This window comes from Phoca vitulina, unplaced genomic scaffold, assembly GCF_004348235.1.
Source record: "Phoca vitulina isolate PV1807 unplaced genomic scaffold, GSC_HSeal_1.0 scaffold26, whole genome shotgun sequence".
NCBI lineage: Eukaryota > Metazoa > Chordata > Mammalia > Carnivora > Phocidae > Phoca > Phoca vitulina.
In genome coordinates this window covers 17728243-17746842 of record NW_022589729.1, presented here as the reverse complement: position 1 = coordinate 17746842, position 18600 = coordinate 17728243, and the positions used below count along the sequence as shown (strand labels likewise).

At 36.6% G+C, this 18600-nt stretch overlaps 1 protein-coding gene across 7 annotated transcripts in view; it reads left to right on the top strand.

The window, feature by feature from the left end:
* The window catches only part of KCNT2 (potassium sodium-activated channel subfamily T member 2), a 377236-nt gene that overhangs the window by 132974 nt on the left and 225662 nt on the right, over positions 1 to 18600 (top strand). For 6 of the 7 annotated variants that reach the window (XM_032422169.1, XM_032422163.1, XM_032422167.1 and 3 more), the window contains exons 6-7: positions 8840 to 8914; positions 10435 to 10518. In XM_032422169.1, the coding sequence (XP_032278060.1) occupies positions 8840 to 8914; positions 10435 to 10518 (159 nt within the window). Of the gene's footprint in view, positions 1 to 8839; positions 8915 to 10416; positions 10519 to 18600 lie in introns of all 7 variants that reach the window. The other variant, XM_032422162.1, reaches the window with a different exon arrangement.

Below are 18600 nucleotides of genomic sequence, written 5' to 3'. Positions count from 1 at the left end.
TAAGAAAAATTATATCAAGAAAAAATCAGATTGGGGTCAGGATAGACAGAATAATGGAAATGGATTTGGAAATAATGAATTTGAGGTGCTTATGGATAGATAGGTAGACATGACATGTGGACAACTAAAAATGAGTATCTGGAACATGCAGGGAAGAGAGATTTAAGATGTGGAGGTCATTTTCACAGATTGTGGAGGAAGCATGCAAGTCTATTAAGTATGGGATAATAACCAAGGGAGAAGCTAAGGCTCGTTTGATGGAGATGCTTATACTGTGGTTGTTGGAAGAAAGACAGAGTAATCAGAGAAGACAGAGACATAGAAAAGAAGGGTAGAAAGACTTTGGAATGGCTATCATATCCATCACTTACCTTCGGTTTATGTTTTCGGCATTTACTATATCAACAAGTGTACTCAAGGTTATGTTTTTGGGGAACTCTTATTTAGCATATCAACTTCTTTCTCACTTTTTAAGACATAGGTTTTTTTTTTTTTTTTTAAGATTTTATTTATTTATTTGACAGAGAGAGACACAGAGAGAGAGGGAACACAAGCAGGGGAGTGGGAGAGGGAGAAGCAGGCTTCCCACTGAACAGAGAGCCTGATGTGGGGCTTGATCCCAGGACCCTGGGACTATGACCTGAGCTGAAGGCAGACGCTTAACGACTGAGCCACCCAGGCACCCTAGACATAGGATTTTGAAGATAACATTTCTTAGACTACTTTTAATCCTAAATTTAGAGCAAGAAATCTTTACAAACTCACCTTTTCCGCTGGGTTTATTAAAAAAAAAAATCTCCTTAACTCCATCTGAAGAAAATAATGCTAATATCTAATGAGGTGAGATTGATGAATTAGAAAGTATAGAAAGAAAAGAATGTGGGCTTTCCAAAAAATATAGATGGGTTGATTTAATATTTGTGAGAAAAAAATAGGATGTTAGAAATTCTAAGGAAGAAATGTGTTATCTGAAAGGCTGAAAGGGTTGGAACTACAAGTTTATTAAGGAGCTTGAGAAGAGGCTATTGAATTTACAGTTTAGGAAATCACTTGCTATTCACTTGTAAGAAACCAATTTCAATGGTGTACAATTGGGAGTAAAAGTGTTAAATGAAGAATGTTGATTGACTGGGGTAGGGTCACTACCCTAGAAGTGGTCTGATGGGGCAGAGAAGATTGACCAATGATGGAAAAAAATTTGCATCCTTTACAGAAAGTAGGTAGAGGGGACTAAAAAAAATGATAGATGAAGTAAGTTTTATACAAAATAATAAGTTGGAGTAGGAACCTGAGGTCTACTGATTTGCTTTGGATACATTCCATTCTTTTCTGAGAGCACAGAAGATGGAAAATTGTGCATGAAAGAATATTTTGAAGCTAGAGAAGAGAAGTTGAAAGACCTTACATGTAGGTAGTCACTCATCCTTATGTTACCTAGGAAGTACTCACTTAGTGATGAACAGTATAGACTAATATGTGGAGGAAGATCTTTTAATGATTTATGAGTTTATCTCTTCATTGAAATAGGTGCTCAATAAATGTATATAGATTGACAAATCTAGATTTTGGATACCTAGAAGAACGAAATAATAATCAAGTGAATTAATATCCAAGATTTTATCTTCTAAGTTACTTAGTATTCAAGTAGGTGATGAAAGTTGAAAGTAATAAAAACAAAATGACATGCTAAAAAATTAGGCACGTGGGTGTTTTTGGTAAATAATTAAATCTCTTCCACTAGTACAAGAGTGTGTATAGATATTTAAGTGGTCAAAATATTAATCTACATTTTTGAGTGTATTTGCTTTAAATTCTAGCCAAAAAGTAATATGAAATTAACTTTGGTGCTTAGTGGAACTCTTAGCCCTAATTTATTTATTTATTTATTTATTTATTTTTAAAGATTTTATTTATTTATTTGAGAGAGAGAATGAGATAGAGAGAGAGCATGAGAGGGGGGAGGGTCAGAGGGAGAAGCAGCCTCCCTGCTGAGCAGGGAGCCCGATGCGGGACTCGATCCTGGGACTCCAGGATCATGACCTGAGCCGAAGGCAGTCGCTTAACCAACTGAGCCACCCAGGCGCCCTCTTAGCCCTAATTTAAAAATCATTTAAAAAACACAGATTCAAGACAATTTTCCACTGTAATCATATGATATTGACATTTGTAATTAATTACTTCCTGCCATTTATAAAACGAGAGCAAAGCATTATGAGATCTAGTAGCATTATAAGAGCTAGATGATATATAATATTTCCATTCTGACCTTCATAAACATTAATGGCTTAGATGGAGGAGAGGTAGATGGTAGTTGAGTTTGTGTGTTTCAAAGGAAACAAAGGATATAAAGGAATTATGTGACATTGGAAGGATAGGTTTCTGGTAATTACTTTCTTTTTCCTCTCATAAATTCAGTCAAACTCATGGACTCTTTTGACCCACTCCAATAGACTGCTGGATAAAATATTTGGAATGAATAAATTAAATAATTGATAACTTTTTATGGCCTATAATTAAGGCAAATTTGGATAGCAGAAACTCAAATGAGCTCCTCCTCTCAAATTAGATTTTTTTTTCAAATTAGATTTTTAAGAAAAATTATAGAGAGGTAAGCAGAAATGGATATTGCATTAGCAACTGTATATATTCCTAATATTGTTCTTTGATATGTTAAGTTCTGAACTATCAACATAATAGCAAATCAATATTTATATTTGTTTACATATATGTACAGATAATGTGCATATTTGTATGTATTATATACATATATATACAATATTTAAAAACAAATTTAATCCAGTATTCTGTAAACACTTTATAATTCTTGAAATTAAACATTCTAAAATAAGTGTGATGACTTCATCCTTAACTAAACAGTTTAAACTACTGTGGAGACTGCAGGTTTTGAAAAACAAAGACTGATGAATAAAACCTAAATAAGCAAAAACTCTATAAAGTGCATGTTGAGGTTAGCAGATAATGATTTAAAAATCCCTGACATCAACTTATTTAGTCCTCTATCCTACAGAAGTGCAGGTCTGTACTTAAATCATCATTCCATTCATGTTTATAGCTACTTGGCAGAACAACCATGGGATCGCCCAGCAGTAAAGTTCTTATTCTTCTGTTACCATAAATACCCTCTATGTCTTTATCAACTGCTTTCAAAATAGAACTCTATTTATACACACACATTCATTAAATCAAAAGGAAACGAAAACAAACTCCAGCATAATTTCCAAAATTCTGCAAACAAAAATCCAACATACCTAGAAGGCTTCTGTTAAATCTACAGTTCTTTTTTCTATAATCACTTTATAAAAAGCAACAGCTTTGAAATTTTAACACCATGATGGGCTCCTTTCTGGCAAAGAACAAAGGATTTGACTAGGACTCCTAGACACTCCTAGATCCTGGTGTTTCTTTCTTTTTTTTTCTTCCTAAGATTTTATTTTAGAGAGAGATTGTGAGTGAGAGCAGGACTAGGGGCAGAGGGGGAGGGAGAGGGACAAGCAGACTCCCCACAGAGCCCCATGACCCTGAGGTCGTGACCCAAGCCAGCGGAAATCAAGTCAGTAGCTTAATGGACTGAGCCACCTAGGTGTTCCAATACTGGTGACTCTGCTTACGAAGCCATGGAAATGGTGAATCTAATTATTGTTCAGTTTACATTTAGCTATACAAAATAAGACTGCCTTAGGGATACTAAACTATTTTAAATTCACTAAAGAAAATAAGTTATCAGCCTTTTTAGTTACATATTTACATACAGGTATTTTTAATATTGAAGAAGAAAGTGTTTTTAAAAAGTCCCAGGGTACATCTTAGTCTAACAACAATATTACCATACATCTTATAATTTTTTAAGTGCGTTTTGGAGGTACATATGTAATTGTACAGTTATAAACTTCCATTTTTCTTTATGATAAAAATAAAAGCCTGATACATTTTAGAAAATTATCCATTTTCCTGCATTTTTATTGATTAAGGAAAGTTATGTCCATACCAAATGTTGTAAAATGGTTGGATTAATTTATTTATACTTTATTGAATTCTGTAAGAGAAATGTAGTTCTACACACTCAGAACAGATAAAGCTACCTAAAAAATTTCTTTTTTTTTTTTTAAAGATTTTATTTATTTGACAGAGAGAGTGAGAAAGCACAACCAGGGGGAGCAATAGAGGCAGAAACGCTGAGCAGGGAGTCTGGCATGGGGATCCATCGCAGGACCCTGGGATCATGACCTGAGCCAAAGGCAGGGGCCCAACCAACTGAGCCAACCCACCGAGCCACCACCCCAGAAATTTCTTTTTTTTTAGGAAGTTACCTGTTGGGGGTGCCTGGCTGACTCAGTCAATAGAATATGTGACTTTTAATCTCAGAATCATGAATTCAAGCCCCACTTTGGGCATGGAGCTTAATGAAGAATGAATAAATAAATAAATAAATAAATACCCTTTTGGAAAAAGCCATGCCTTTTATCTCCTTTGTGAAAATAAGATGAAATGAAATAAGTATTTAACATAATTTTGAAGGGCATTTTGGATTTTATTTTATGCTTCTCTATAATGCCTTCTATGGGTACATGGTGTTTTCTTCATGATAATTGTTTTTCTCATGTAGATTTATGTAATGTAGGCTCATAGTTACTCCCTAACACTCAGTGGAACTTATGAATACTTTCTATGTTTATTTTTCATTAGCTAATTTTAGGGGAGATATTTATTAATGTATCTTTAAGTTCAGGAGACAACCTGAGATCTTAGAATCAAATGTAATGAATACAATAAGAAGATATTCATTTATTTTTAGCAATGAGTATATTGCCTCATTGTATAATTTTAGATAATGAAAATTAGCCCTCAGTGGGAAGTTTATTTATTTTCAGGGGATTGGCACATTAGGTGTACCTTTAGAAAAAAAAAATCCAGATGATATGGTAGGTGAATTGGAATGGGGCAAGAATGAAGGGAAGGAGACCAGCTAGGAGCCTCAACCAGGTCAAAGAGTGGGAATGAGGTAGAATGAGAAGGAGGGAAACTCAAGATCTATTTATGATTCAGGAGATTTTTTTTTTTTTAAAGATCTTATTTATTTGAGAAAGAGAGAGCATGTGCACAAGTTGGGGAAGGGGGAGAGGAACAGGGACAAGCAGACTCCCCACTGAGCAGGGAGCCCAACACGGGGCTCCAACCCAGGAGCCAGGGATCATGACTTGAGCCTAAGGCAGATGCTTAACCAACTGAGCCACCCAGGCATCCCATGAATTAGGAGATCTTATTGACCAGTTATCCTTAGTTATCTGGTAGAAGGAAGATGTGAATAGTTTCTCCAGGATTTTTGGTTTGTGTTACTGGGGAACCAACCAGGCAAAAATCATAAATTATACTTTTTGACATAATCCACACAAGGTGCCTTTGAGGCATTTGCGTGAAGCAATGTATTAGGTAGTGGAGATGAAACAGAATCTCAGAGATGCAATACTGATCTGGACTAGAGATACAGCATCGGAAGTCATTGGTTTATTATTGGTGATAAGTTGAAGTTGAAACATAGATGAAATTACCTGAGATGGGTATGTAGCCAAGTACTCCTAAAATGCTTGCCTGCAGAAACTTTCTACTTGAACTCTGTGGTTACAAGTGAAACAACTTATATGTAACTATATTCAGATAGGCTTAAAACAATAAAATTCTTTTAAGTGTGTCCATTTGGATTCAATAGAAAGAAATGTAAATACTTAAGTTCAAAAACAAAATAATTATACCAAGAAGGGGGAAAGTATGTATAAAATATTTGGAAGTTTAATTTACTCATTATTTTTTTTTTTAAGATTTTATTTATTTATTTGACAGAGGGAGAGAGAGAGAGCACAAGCAGGGGGAATGGCAGGCAGAGGCAGAGGGAGAAGCAGGCTGCCCACTGAGCAGGGAGCCCGACACCGGGCGATCCCAGGACCCTGGGATCATGACCTGAGCTGAAGGCAGACGCTTAACCAACTGAGCCATCCAGGCGCCCCTAATTTACTCATTAACATACTTCTTGAGCCCTAACAGGCATAGAAACAAGCAGTTCTATAAAACATTATAAACACTTGTCCAGGAGATTAGTGGTGAAGGCATGGGGAGTGGGGCATTCCAAGCAGTGGGAGAAGTGTGAGCAAAGTTATAAAAGTATGAAATAGCCTGCTCAGAGAACTGTATAAAATTCAGTATGGATGAATCTGTGGCTGAATTCAAGATGGAAACAGAAGTATAGTAGGTACAAACCAAACCAGTAACCAGAGTCCAGATTATGAGCCTTCATATAATCTGAAGAGTAGTTTGGATGTCATTATGTTGGCAATGGCATTTTGGAAAGAATCTTTTTGCTTTATTATAGAAGATAAATCAGAAATTAACCAAATTAAGTCAGATACCAGTTATGAGACTCTTTTAATTGTTTGAGAAAAAAATCATGAAATAAAGTTGATGTATTACAAATGGAAATGAAGAGAGTCATCAGAGATATATGATGTTTTTGTTTACTATGAATTAAATTTGTCCAAACAGTGTCTCACAGCTAAGAAAACTAATATTAATCTTGCTCTGCATTAATAGAGATATCCTGCCATATCATCAGTGGTAACTGTTTCCAGACTGTTCCTTCTCTGGCTGGTCACATCAGTCTCTTTCCTAGGAACAATCATTGACACCAAAGAGAGAGGTACAGTCACCAGTAAAAACACACCAAGGACAGAATAAGCCAAATGTTAAGCCTTCTGGAAACTGAGTCATGTAAAAAAACTGGTGAATGAAATGGCAATATTAACTTGCACACACAATCAGTTACAACTGCTTTATCGAACAAGCTTGACTCAGTGCAAGTAGGAAAGGCCTTTAGTCCCCCAACACTTTTTTTTTTTTTAAGATTTTATTTCCCCAACACTTTTCCAAATGCACACATCCTCTTGATCCATGCTGATCAGATGATATGTTGTAAAGGTCCCAGAACTTTTGTAGTCTCTCCAATCACAAGGCAAATTTCAGTTTAGTATTTAGGAAATTATGCTCAATATATATAAACATTTAAAATTTTCATCCACTTTAATACTTCAGCTTATCCTCAGCTCAGACCTGCATGAGACGGGGAATCATTGTGAGGTTATCTGTTATTCCCACTTCCTCTCTTACTTGATGCTGCTGATTCTGGTCCCTCCGGGGCTGAGGAGGCACAGGGAGTGAGGTGAAGTCAGCCTTTGGGATGAAAGTGCCTGATAGCACAAGTGTAGTCTGGTGCTGGTTTGTTCTGCATGGCCAATACAAGTAGGGCTTTTGCGGTCTTCTGCAGGCTTTTGACTGAAGCTCCTTGGGTGCCTCAGTGGCTCTGATGGGCCACTAGGGCTCTGACCCAAGCCCTGACACTCTGAGGTCCACCATTTGTTGAGGTCTTGTTTCCCCTTCAGGCACACAGCCATCCTGAGTGTAAACTCCTTTAAAATGGCCATAGATTTTATTCTTTAGAGTCTATGTCTCGTTCCCAGAAAACAAGTACCTTTGTCTTAGAATTGGCATCATTGTGGCTTGCTCTCATTTCAACCCTCTGTTCTTGTTGCACTGTTGTCTCTTCATGTTTAGATGTTTTGGGCATGAGCCAAAGACAGCCTCTACACGTGAGCCAAGCTCCCTAAGTGGTTCTCTTGATCCCTTCTCACTTAGCTTGAAGTGATGAGAGAAGCACCCAAGCACCACTAACATATCTGTATGGAGGCCTTCTCGTTGCTTCCATTTTTTTTCTACCTGCTCCCCCTACCACTTTCTGTACAACCTGGAGATGGTGATGAATGAAGTACAGTAAAACTTGTTACTTAATATTTGAGTACATGGACATTAGCCAGTATAGAACCTTGCTTTGTGATGTGGTAGTATCTTATATTACTGTGATGTTTTAAGCCTTTGGGACCTCAAGGAAATATTAAGAAAGGCTCCTAACTTTGAAGCCACTGTTATAAAATAATTGGAAAATACAGGGACCCAGATTTCAAATTACCTTTCTAATATGGAGATCTCTTCATAGAAGAATAAGCTGCTTTAGTAAGTCCTGAGTTTTTTTTTTTCCCCCATTGGACACCATTTAAGAAAGTGTCAGTGATTAACCTGTTTATATCGGGACAGCGTCATGGTTGTGTTGTATGCCTTTGCACAGGGCTAAACATTTAGAAGGGCCTGTGCTTATTTTAATATTCTTCTCTCACCTTCTGGAAATTGTTAATAATTTGTTAATAGGAAGCCCGGAATTTTCATTTTGCACTAGGACACAAAAATTATGTCACCAATTTTGATGAATACTGTTGTACTATGTGGGTTGGGAGATTAGAATCTAGATGCTTGAAAAAGCCCTTTAAGTTTTAACATAAAAACAATGTTAATACTAATGAACATTAACAAGTGTATGTATTTATAAGCTATTTAATATCCTTTACAGTTTTTGTGAATATAACTCATATAGTAAAAAAATTAAGATTGAATCACTTTTTTACTGATTCTGCAGCTTCTTTAATATGTGTATCTTTACTTGTAACTTTTCTTCCATGAAATATTATATGATCAAAATGTGTTGTGTACAATATTCAAGACTTACTATAAATGTTTGCTTTACTTAAACTTACCAAAATATTGAGGGAGTACAATTACATCTAGAAAAATAATCTTTAAAAGTCATTGCTACATTTTTATATAATGATTTGGTATTCGGTTAATGTAAGCATCCTTGCTAGAGAAATTCTGAGTGCTGTCTTTTTCCCCCTTTAATGGGATTCAGTATAATTGACTTTCATTTTTATTTATTCTTTCTTGGAAGGGAAACATCTGGGAACAGATTTTACGAATACCCTTCATCTTGGAAATAATTAATGCGGTTCCCTTCATTATCTCAGTAAGTCCTAAAAGCATCTTTAAAATAACTAATTTTGTCATTAGACTTAAGCCTTTAAATCTAAATACTAATAAATACTATATTAGCTCCAATAAATGATTTTAGGCTTCGGTAAGGATCATGGTATTAAAAATAAAGAGTAAAATCAGTTGGATAACTAGATTATGGAATTAAATGAAAACTAGTGAGATTTAGTGCAATAGCGAAATAAAATACTTTTTTAGACATATTTGCTCTAGATGTGCCATGTGAATAGGTGTTGATATTATCTAGACAGAGTAGAAATTAATCACTCCATTTCTTGTGTATATTGTGAAATTAAAAAAAATAGAAACTAACAAAAAGCAGAATCAGACCTATAAATACAGAGAACTGATGGTTGCCAGAGGGGAGAGAGTGGGGGGTTGGGCAAACTGGGTGAAAGGGAAGGGATACAGGCTTCCAGTTATGGAATGAATGTCATGGGAATAAAAGGCATAGCATAAGAATACAATTAATGATATAGTAGTGATATCATAGGACAGGTGGTACTACCCTTGTGGATAACATAGCATAATGTATAAACTTGTGAAATCACTAAGTTGTACCCTGAAACTCATAGAACATTGTATGTCACCTATACTCAAACGAAAAAAAATAGAAACCAAGCATTGATAAAAGTTTCTCATACTGAGCATATATTTATTTCTAGCTTAAACACAATATTTACTAAGTCCAATTCTCCCATTAATAAGAAAGTTGCCAACAGCCAGATAATTAGCAATTTGTTTTTTTATCAAGGTACTGTGGAATACCAATTTTACAATGATCCTGCTCAATTGCAGCCCCATAAATATGTAACAAGCACTTTGCCATTGCAAAATTAGGTTTTAATCTCTATCTCATAGATTTATAATAATGTCTGTTGGGGATATGCTTTCTAACACTTCATTTGAATTTTATTTGGAAAATTATGGAAATAAGCAAATATTATCTCAAGTGGTTGCTTACTTCTGACAATTATTTTAATTTGAATGATTTATCTACAGGAATGACTGGAACTAGATTAAATGACAGGCTAACTACATATAATCCAATTGAATATGGTTCCCAGTGTCACTTAAAATGTTTGAATCTGAAGAGAGTAAGTGGTAATGTTGTGAAAAGGGAAAGCCTTCTCTCCTTATTCCTACGTTCCCCCTCCAGTTGTAGGGAAGAAAGAGGTGATCTCTATTATAAACCGTTACACTGAAAGATTTAATGATAGAATTCCCATAGTTATAGGTGACATTAGCGGGAGCTCATTTTTTCCTTTCTGTTTCTACAATAATTTCCCAAAGAATTTTTTCCTAAGTAAGAATTAGAACAATGAATGAAAAGATTGGATCTTCTCCTTGCATTTCATTAATGAGTTTAAAGTATTTGTCACATGTATTAAAAATTATATTGTCTTTATTAACTTTTTTTTTTGTTTTACATGTTAATCGGCTGGATATGATTTTTGCTTTGAGATAAAAGTTTAGTTTTGGTTTGTTTTTCAGATCTTTTGGCCTTCCTTAAGGAATCTATTTGTCCCCGTCTTTCTAAACTGTTGGCTTGCCAAACATGCCTTGGAAAATATGATTGTAAGTATGAAAGAATGAAGTGCAAATACAAAATATTTTCAACCTTCCATTATTTCTTACATACTTTCAGTGCTCATATTAAACACAGAGAGAAGATGATTTGAGGTCTTAGTCTTGTACTTCCTCATTTTTCTTTCGCCCATGAAATATAAACTCATACTATTGTGATTTATTTAGGTATAACTAAATTTCTGAATGGTTCATTTTTAAACGAAATAAATTTATTTTATTTTAAATTAATGAATTTCTTTTAAATTAATTTAGTATCCCAATAAATAGTTTCATTTAAATATTTGTAATAATGGAAGAGTTTTGGTAAAATACTGTCAAAGTGATGTCAATATTAATATTGATGTTAATAGACCTTAAGTCTGCTTGCATCCTAATTCAGAATGAAAACTTTCTGGGCTAAATTAACTTGGCCCTTATTGTCAAGTCACCACCTTTGTAAGGCCCTATGACCTGGTAAACAAAGATAGTTCAGATTTTCTTATTTAAAATTAAATTAAATTTAATTTTATTATGTTAGTCACCGTACATCATTAGTTTTTGATGTAGTGATCCATGATTCATTCTTTTCGTATAACACCCAGTGCTCCATGCAGTACATGCCCTCCTTAATACCCACCACTGGGCTAACCCATCCCCCCACCTCCCTCCCCTCTAAAACCCTCATTTGTTTCTCGGAGTCCATAGTCTCATGGTTCGTCTCCACCTCCGATTTCCCCCCCTTCATTTTTCCCTTCCTTCTTCTAATGTCCTCCATGCTATTCCTTATGTTCCACAAATAAGTGAAACCATATGATAATTGACTTTCTCTGCTTGATGTATTTTACTTAGCATAATCTACTCCAGTCCCATCCATGTTGATGTAAAAGTTGGGTATTCATCCTTTCTTTTTTTTTTTTTTCTTTTCCTTAAAGATTTTATTTATTTATTTGACAGAGAGAGAGAGACAGCGAGAGCAGGAACACAAGCAGGGGGAGTGGGAGAGGAAGAAGCAGGCTTCCTGCCGAGCAGGGAGCCCGATGCGGGGCTCGATCCCAGGACCCTGGGATCATGACCTGAGCCAAAGGCAGATGCTTAACGACTGAGCCACCCAGGCGCCCCGTATTCATCCTTTCTGATGGTTGAGTAATATTCCATTGTATATATGGACCACATCTTCTTTATCCATTCATCTGCTGAAGGGCATCTCGGCTCTTTCCACAGTTTGGCTATTGCGGACATTGCTGCTATGAATATTGGGGTGCATATGGCCCTTCTTTTCACTACATCTGTGTCTTTGGGGTAAATACCCACTAGTGAAATTGCTAGGTCATAGGGTAGCTCTATTTTTAAATTTTTGAGGCACCTCAACACTGTTTTCCAAAGTGGTTGTACCAACTTGCATTCCCACCAACAGTATAAGAGGGTTCCCCTTTCTCCACAACCTCTCCAACATTTGTTGTTTCTTGTCTTGTCAATTTTTGCCATTCTAACTGGTGTAAGGTGGTATCTCAATGTGGTTTTGATTTGAATTTCCCTGATGGCAAATGATGATGAACATTTTTTCATGTGTCTGTTAGCAATTTGTATGTCTTCTTTGGAGAAGTGTCTGTTCATGTCTTCTCCCCGTTTTTTGACTTGATTATTTGTTTTTTGGGTGTTGAGTTTGAGAAGTTCTTTATAGATCTTGGAAATTAGCGCTTTGTCTGTAGTGTCATTTGCAAATATCTTCTCCCATTCTGTGGGTTGCCTCTTTGTTTTGTTGACTGTTTCCTTTGCTGTGCAGAAGCTTTTTATCTTGATGAAGTCCCAAAAGTTCATTTTTGCTTTTGCTTCACGAGCCTTTGGAGATGTATCTTGAAAGAAGTTGCTGTGGCTGATGTCAAAGAGGTTACTGCTTACCTTCTCCTCTAGGATTTTGATGGATTCCTGTTTCATATTGAGGTCTTTCATCCATTTTGAGTTTATCTTTGTGTATGGTATTAGAGAATGGTTGAGTTTCATTCTTCTGTATATAGCTCTCCAATTTTCCCAGCACCATTTATTGAAGAGACTGTCTTTTTTCCATTGCATATTTTTTCCTGCTTTGTCGAAGATTATTTGACCATAGATTTGAGGGTCCATATCTGGGCTCTCTATTCTGTTTCATTGGTCTATATGTCTGTTTTTGTGCCAGTATCATGCTGTCTTGGTGATCACTGCTTTGTAATAGAGCTTGAATCAGGCAACATGATGCCCCCAGCTTTGTTTTTCTTTTTCAACATTTCCTCAGTGATTCGGGGTCTTTTCTGATTCCAACAAATTTTAGGATTGTTTGTTCCAGCACTTTGGAAAATGTCATTGGAATTTTGATCGGGATGGCATTGAAGGTATAGATTGCTCTGGGTAGCATAGACATTTTAACAGTGTTTATTCCAATCCATGAGCATGGAATATTTTTCCATCTTTTTGTGTCTTCTTCAACTTCTTTCATGAGTGTTCTGTAGTTCCTAGAGTATAGATCCTTTACCTCTTTGGTTAAGTTTATTCCAAGGTATCTTATGGTTTTTGGTGCTATTGTAAGTGGAATCATTTCTCTAATTTCTCTTTCTACAGTTACATTGTTAGTGTATAAGAAAGCAACTGATTTCTGTGCATTGATTTTGTATCCTGCCACATTACTGAATTGCTGTATGAGTTCTAGTAATTTGGGGTTGGAGTCTGGGTTTTCCACATAAAGTATCATGTCATCTGTGAAGAGAGTTTGACTTCTTCTTTGCCAATTTGAATACCTTTTATTTCTTTTGTTGTCTGATTGCTGTTGCTAGGACTTCTAGTGCTATGTTGAACAATAGTGGTGAGAGTGGGCATCCTTGATGTGTTCCTGATCTTAAGGGAAAGGCTCTCATCTTTTCCCCACTGAGGATGATATTCACTGTGGGTTTTTCATAGATGGATTTTATGAACTTGAGGAATGTTCCCTCTATCCCTATACTCTGAAAAGTTTTAATCAGGAAAGGATGCTGTATTTTGTCAAATGCTTTTTCTACATCAATTGAGAGGACCGTATGGTTCTTCTCTCTCCTCTTATTAATGTGTTCTATCACATTGATTGATTTGCAAATGTTGAACCACCCTTGCATCCCAGGGATAAATCCCATTTGGTCGTGGTGGATGATCTTTTTAATGTCTGTTGGATCCTATTAGCTAGGATTTTGTTGAGAATTTTGCCATCCATATTCATCAGGGATATTGGTCTGAAATTCTCCCTTTTGATGGGGTCTTTGCCTGGTTTGGGGATCAAGGTAATGCTGGCCTCATAGAATGAGTCTTCTGTTTCTATTTTTTGAAACAGCTTCAGGAGAATAGGTATTATTTCTTCTTTGAATGTTTGGTAGAATTCCCCAGGGAATCCATCAGGCCCTGGATTCTTGTTTTTTTGGGAGGTTTTTGATCACTGCTTCAATCTCATTATTGGTTATTGTCTATTCAGGTTTTCAATTTCTTCCTGTTTCAGTCTTGGTAGTTTATAGATTTCCAGGAAGGCATCTATTTCTTCCAGGTTACTTAATTTATTGGCATATAGTTGTTGATAATAATTTCTAATAATTGTTTCTATTTCCTTGGTGTTAGTCGTGATCTCTCCCCTTTCATTCATAATTTTATTAATTTGGGTCTTTTCTCTTTTCTTTTGGATAATTCTGGCCAGTGGCTTATTGATCTTATTGATTCTTTCAAAGAACGAGCTTCTAGTTTCATTGATCTGCTCTACTGTGTTTTCTGGTTTCTAATTCATTGATCTCTGCTCTAATCTTAACTATTTCTCTTCTAATGCATGGCTTAGGTATCATTTGTTGCTTTTGCTCTGGTTCTTTAAGGTGCATAGTTAGTTGGTGAATTCGGGATTTTTCTATTTTTTTGAGTGAGGCTTGGATGGCTATGTATTTCCCCCTTAGGGCCACCTTTGCAGTATCCCATAGGTTTTGGACCAATGTGTTTTCATTCTCATTGGTTTCCATGAATTGTTTTAAGTTCTTCTTTGATTTCCTGGTTGACCCAAACATTCTTGAGCAGAGTGGTCTTCAGCTTCCAAGTGTTTTAATTTCTTCCAAATTTTTTCTTGTGATTGAGTTCCTGTTTTAAAGCATATGGTCTGAGAATATGCAAGGAATATTCTCAATCTTTTCGTATCATTTGAGAGCTGGTTTGTGACCCAGTATGTGGTCTATTCTGGAGAAAGTTCCATGTGCGCTCAAGAAGAATGAGTATTCTGTTGTTTTGGGGTGGAATGTTCTGTATATATCTATGAGGTCCATCAGGTCCAGTGTGTCTTTCAAAGCTCTTGTTTCTTTGTTGATTTTCTGCTTAGATGATCTGTCTATTGCTGAGAGGAGTATTGAAGTCTCCGACAATTATCATATTATTATCAATATGACTCTTTATTTTGGTTAACAGTTGGCTTATGTAAGTGGCTGCTCCCATGTTCGGGGCATAGATACTTACAATTGTTAGATCTTCTTGTTGGATAGAGCCTTTAAGAATGGTATAGTGTCCTTCTGTGTCTCTAACTACACTCTTTAGCTTAAAATCTAATTTGTCTGATATGAGAATTGCTACCCCAGCTTTCTTTTGAGGTCCATTAGCATGGAAGATGGATCTCCATCCCTTCACTTTCAGTCTGGATGTATCTTTAGGTTCAAAATGAGTCTCTTGTAGACAGCATATAGACGGGTCCTGTCTTTTTATCAAATCTGCAACCCTGTGCTGTTTTATGGGAGCATTTTGGCCATTCACGTTGAGAGTGATTTTTGAAAGATATGATTTTATTGTCATCATGTTGCCTGTGAAGTCCTTGTTTCTATAGATTATCTCTGTAAATTTCTGTTCTATATCACTCGTGAGGTCTTTCTCCTTTTATAGAACCCCCTTAATATTTCTTGCAGAGCTGGCTTAGTGGTCACATATTCTTTCAGTTTCTGCCGGTTGTGGAAGCTCTGGATCTCTCCATCCATTCTAAATGACAGCCTTGCCGGATAAAGTATTCTTGGCTGCATGTTCTTCTCATTTAGTACCCTGAATATGTCTTGCCAGCCCTTTCTGGCTTGCCATGTCTCTGTGGATAGGTCTGATGTTCCTCCCTCTGTCCGTAAGGAATCTCTTCCCCCTAACTGCCCTTAAGATGGTTTCCTTGGTTCTAAGATTTGAGTTTTACTATTACATGCCGGGGCAGTGGCCTGTTTTCCTTATCTTGGGAGGGGTCCTCTCTGCCTCTAAGACACGAATGTTTGCTTTATTCCCCAGATTAGGAAAGTTCTCAGCTACAATTTGCTCAAATATATCTTCTAGTCCTCTCTCTCTCTCCACCCTCTTAGATATCACAATAATTCTGACATTATAACGTTTCATGGTGTCACTTATTTCTCTGATTTTGTTCATGGATTTTGAGTTGTTTCTTCATGGCCTCCTCTTTATCCTTCTTTTCTATCAATTGGTCTTCTAGATCATTAATTCGTTCTTCTGCCTCGCTTACCCTAGCTGTTAGATTATCTAGATTAGATTGGATCTCATTGATAGCATTTTTAATTTCTGCCACTTCAGCTTTCATTTCTGCCCTTAGAGACTCTATGTTGCCATTAATCGATTTCTCCATTCTAGCTATTGTCTTCATAACTGTTACCCTGAATTCCATTTCCGACATCTTGGTTATATCTATATCCATTTGTAAATCCGTGGCAGAAGTCACAGTCTCTGAGTCTTTCCTCTTTTGGGGCTTCCTCCTCCTAGTCATTCTGTTGAGGGGTGGTTGAGGGAATGTACAGAGTCCAAATTATTGACCACAACCCAAGCCAGATGCACCTGTTTTATAGGGACCTTAGGGTTGTTTGCCTCTTGTTCTCCCAGCCTGTCTTCTAGGGGAGGGACCTGCCATGCTGTTACTCGGGCAATCCTGTTTGGGCAGAGTTGCCCTGCCCCATGTGGGGGGGGGGGAGATGGGCTCAGTGAAAACCGGTTTTGGGGGCTTTTATTCTCTGGCGGCTTTCCCTGGCAGCTTTCTGCATCTCTTCCGAGAGTCAGAGCATAAGAGATCATTTTCAACCCTCTGCCTCAGAACAGAGAGATCGCAGTCTGTTCTTCAGTGAGCTCTCCAGGCCACACTATCTCCATTTCTGTCTGTGCTGCTATAAAGTGCAGTATCCTGGGTTGTACACCCCTCAGCAGGGCTCCTAGTGCTCGCCTCCAGGTCAGGGCACGTCTCTGTCCTTTGTGCTTCTAAAACCGCCAGCCGCCCCCAGTTCGCATGTGGAGCCCTGATGCTCTGGGCTTCTGTCTGGGGTGCTGCCCTAAACTCCTTTCCCCGCCGCTACTGGTCTGCTAGTCTGTGCCCTGTCCCCAGCATGGGAGACTATTGCTTACCGGTGGTGTAGGACCCCCACGGCTCTCTCCCCCTCCTGTTTATCTTCAGATATGTGCCCGCGGAATCACAGTTCCCTGCTTCATACCTGGAAACCAACCGCCTGCGATATTCTGTTTGTGGAGATCCAGATATATCTTCTTACATCTCAGGCTGATTTCGTGGGTGTTCAGAGTGGTCTGGTAGATATCCAGCTCAATTCTGGGGACCAGTTGGAATAGGGTCTGCTACTCCTCCATCATCTTTTCCTCTCCTCCCAGACTTTTTTTTTTAAGATTTTATTTATTTATTTGAGATAGAGTGAGAGAGAGCACAAGCTGGGGGACTGAGGGAGATGGAGAAGCAGGATCCCCACTGAATGAGGGCTCGATCCCAGGAATCTGGGATCATGACCTGAGCCAAAAGCAGATGCTTAGCTGACTGAGCCACCCAGGTGCCCCTCCTCCCAGATTTTCTAAATATCACCAAGCCAGAGCTACCAATAGCTTTGGTTACTTGTCTTCAGAAGAGAACTAAAGTAGTTACCCTACAGACTTGTTATAAAAATTAAATGAAATTACATACATGTATAACATATAGATGTGTGTGTGTGTGTGTGTATAAAATATTGTATCTGGCATAAATGTAGTAAGGGCTCAATACTGTTAATTTTACTACATTGAAATTAAATTTGCTTGGAAGCAAACTTGTTTTCCTTTTAAATGTTTTTGAACAGAAATGGAACACAAAAATTTTAGCCAAAGGTATATTTGGATAGCATTTGAGTATTCACAACCAAATGAATGTTTCTAAACATTTATTTTAAATAACCACTGGAATCTCATGAAAATACATGTCCAAATGATAGGGGAGTATGACCTGTGGAATGATTTGATGAAATGTTGGGCTGTCTTCACTATTCCCCCCAAAAATACTATTTCACTAAATATGGATTGCCTAAATTGCAAAAGAAAAAAATACACCGGGAAAAAATAACCCTCTTTTCACTAATTTGTGTTATTAGTTGGTGGAAAAAAATAACCTAACCAAGGGAGGAATCATTAGTCAATCACTGAGAGTGAAAGTAGTGCTTTGCAATATTAATTTAGGATTCATTTTCCATTGTGTTTCTATATTTTACTTCTCCTTTCACTGGTTGGAGAAATGTTTATTTATTTTTCTGCTCATTAACACCTCTGTCAAAAAGAAAGTAAGGGATGAGAGGTGAACTTCTAATCAACTTAGATTTTTGTTTTCTTAACAGTTTGGTTAAATATATGGTAGAGGAAGAGAAAATAGTGGCTTGTTGAGATTTTATATTGGTGAAGTGATTTATTTCATGCAACGCTGACTTCAAGACAGTTAAAAGTTTATTATAAAATATTTGAGATGAACAGAAAACTATAAATTATGAAAACCTATGAATATACCACAGACTAAATACTAGTCATAACTTATATTCTTGTAATATTTTCTCTGAAAAGAATGCACACATATCATATATGAAATTACATTGTATGTTCAATGTTATAATTTGAATTTTGTTTTTGTAGTGCTCAATTTCATATGTGTTCTAATCATTTTTAATAGCTGCATCTAAATCTATTGTATAGTTTTGATGACTTTGTTTAACCATTTTGTATTGCATATTTTAGTAGTAATGAACATTCATTATTTCATATAAGTATTGTAATTTTGTAATAAAAATTAACATAAATATTAAT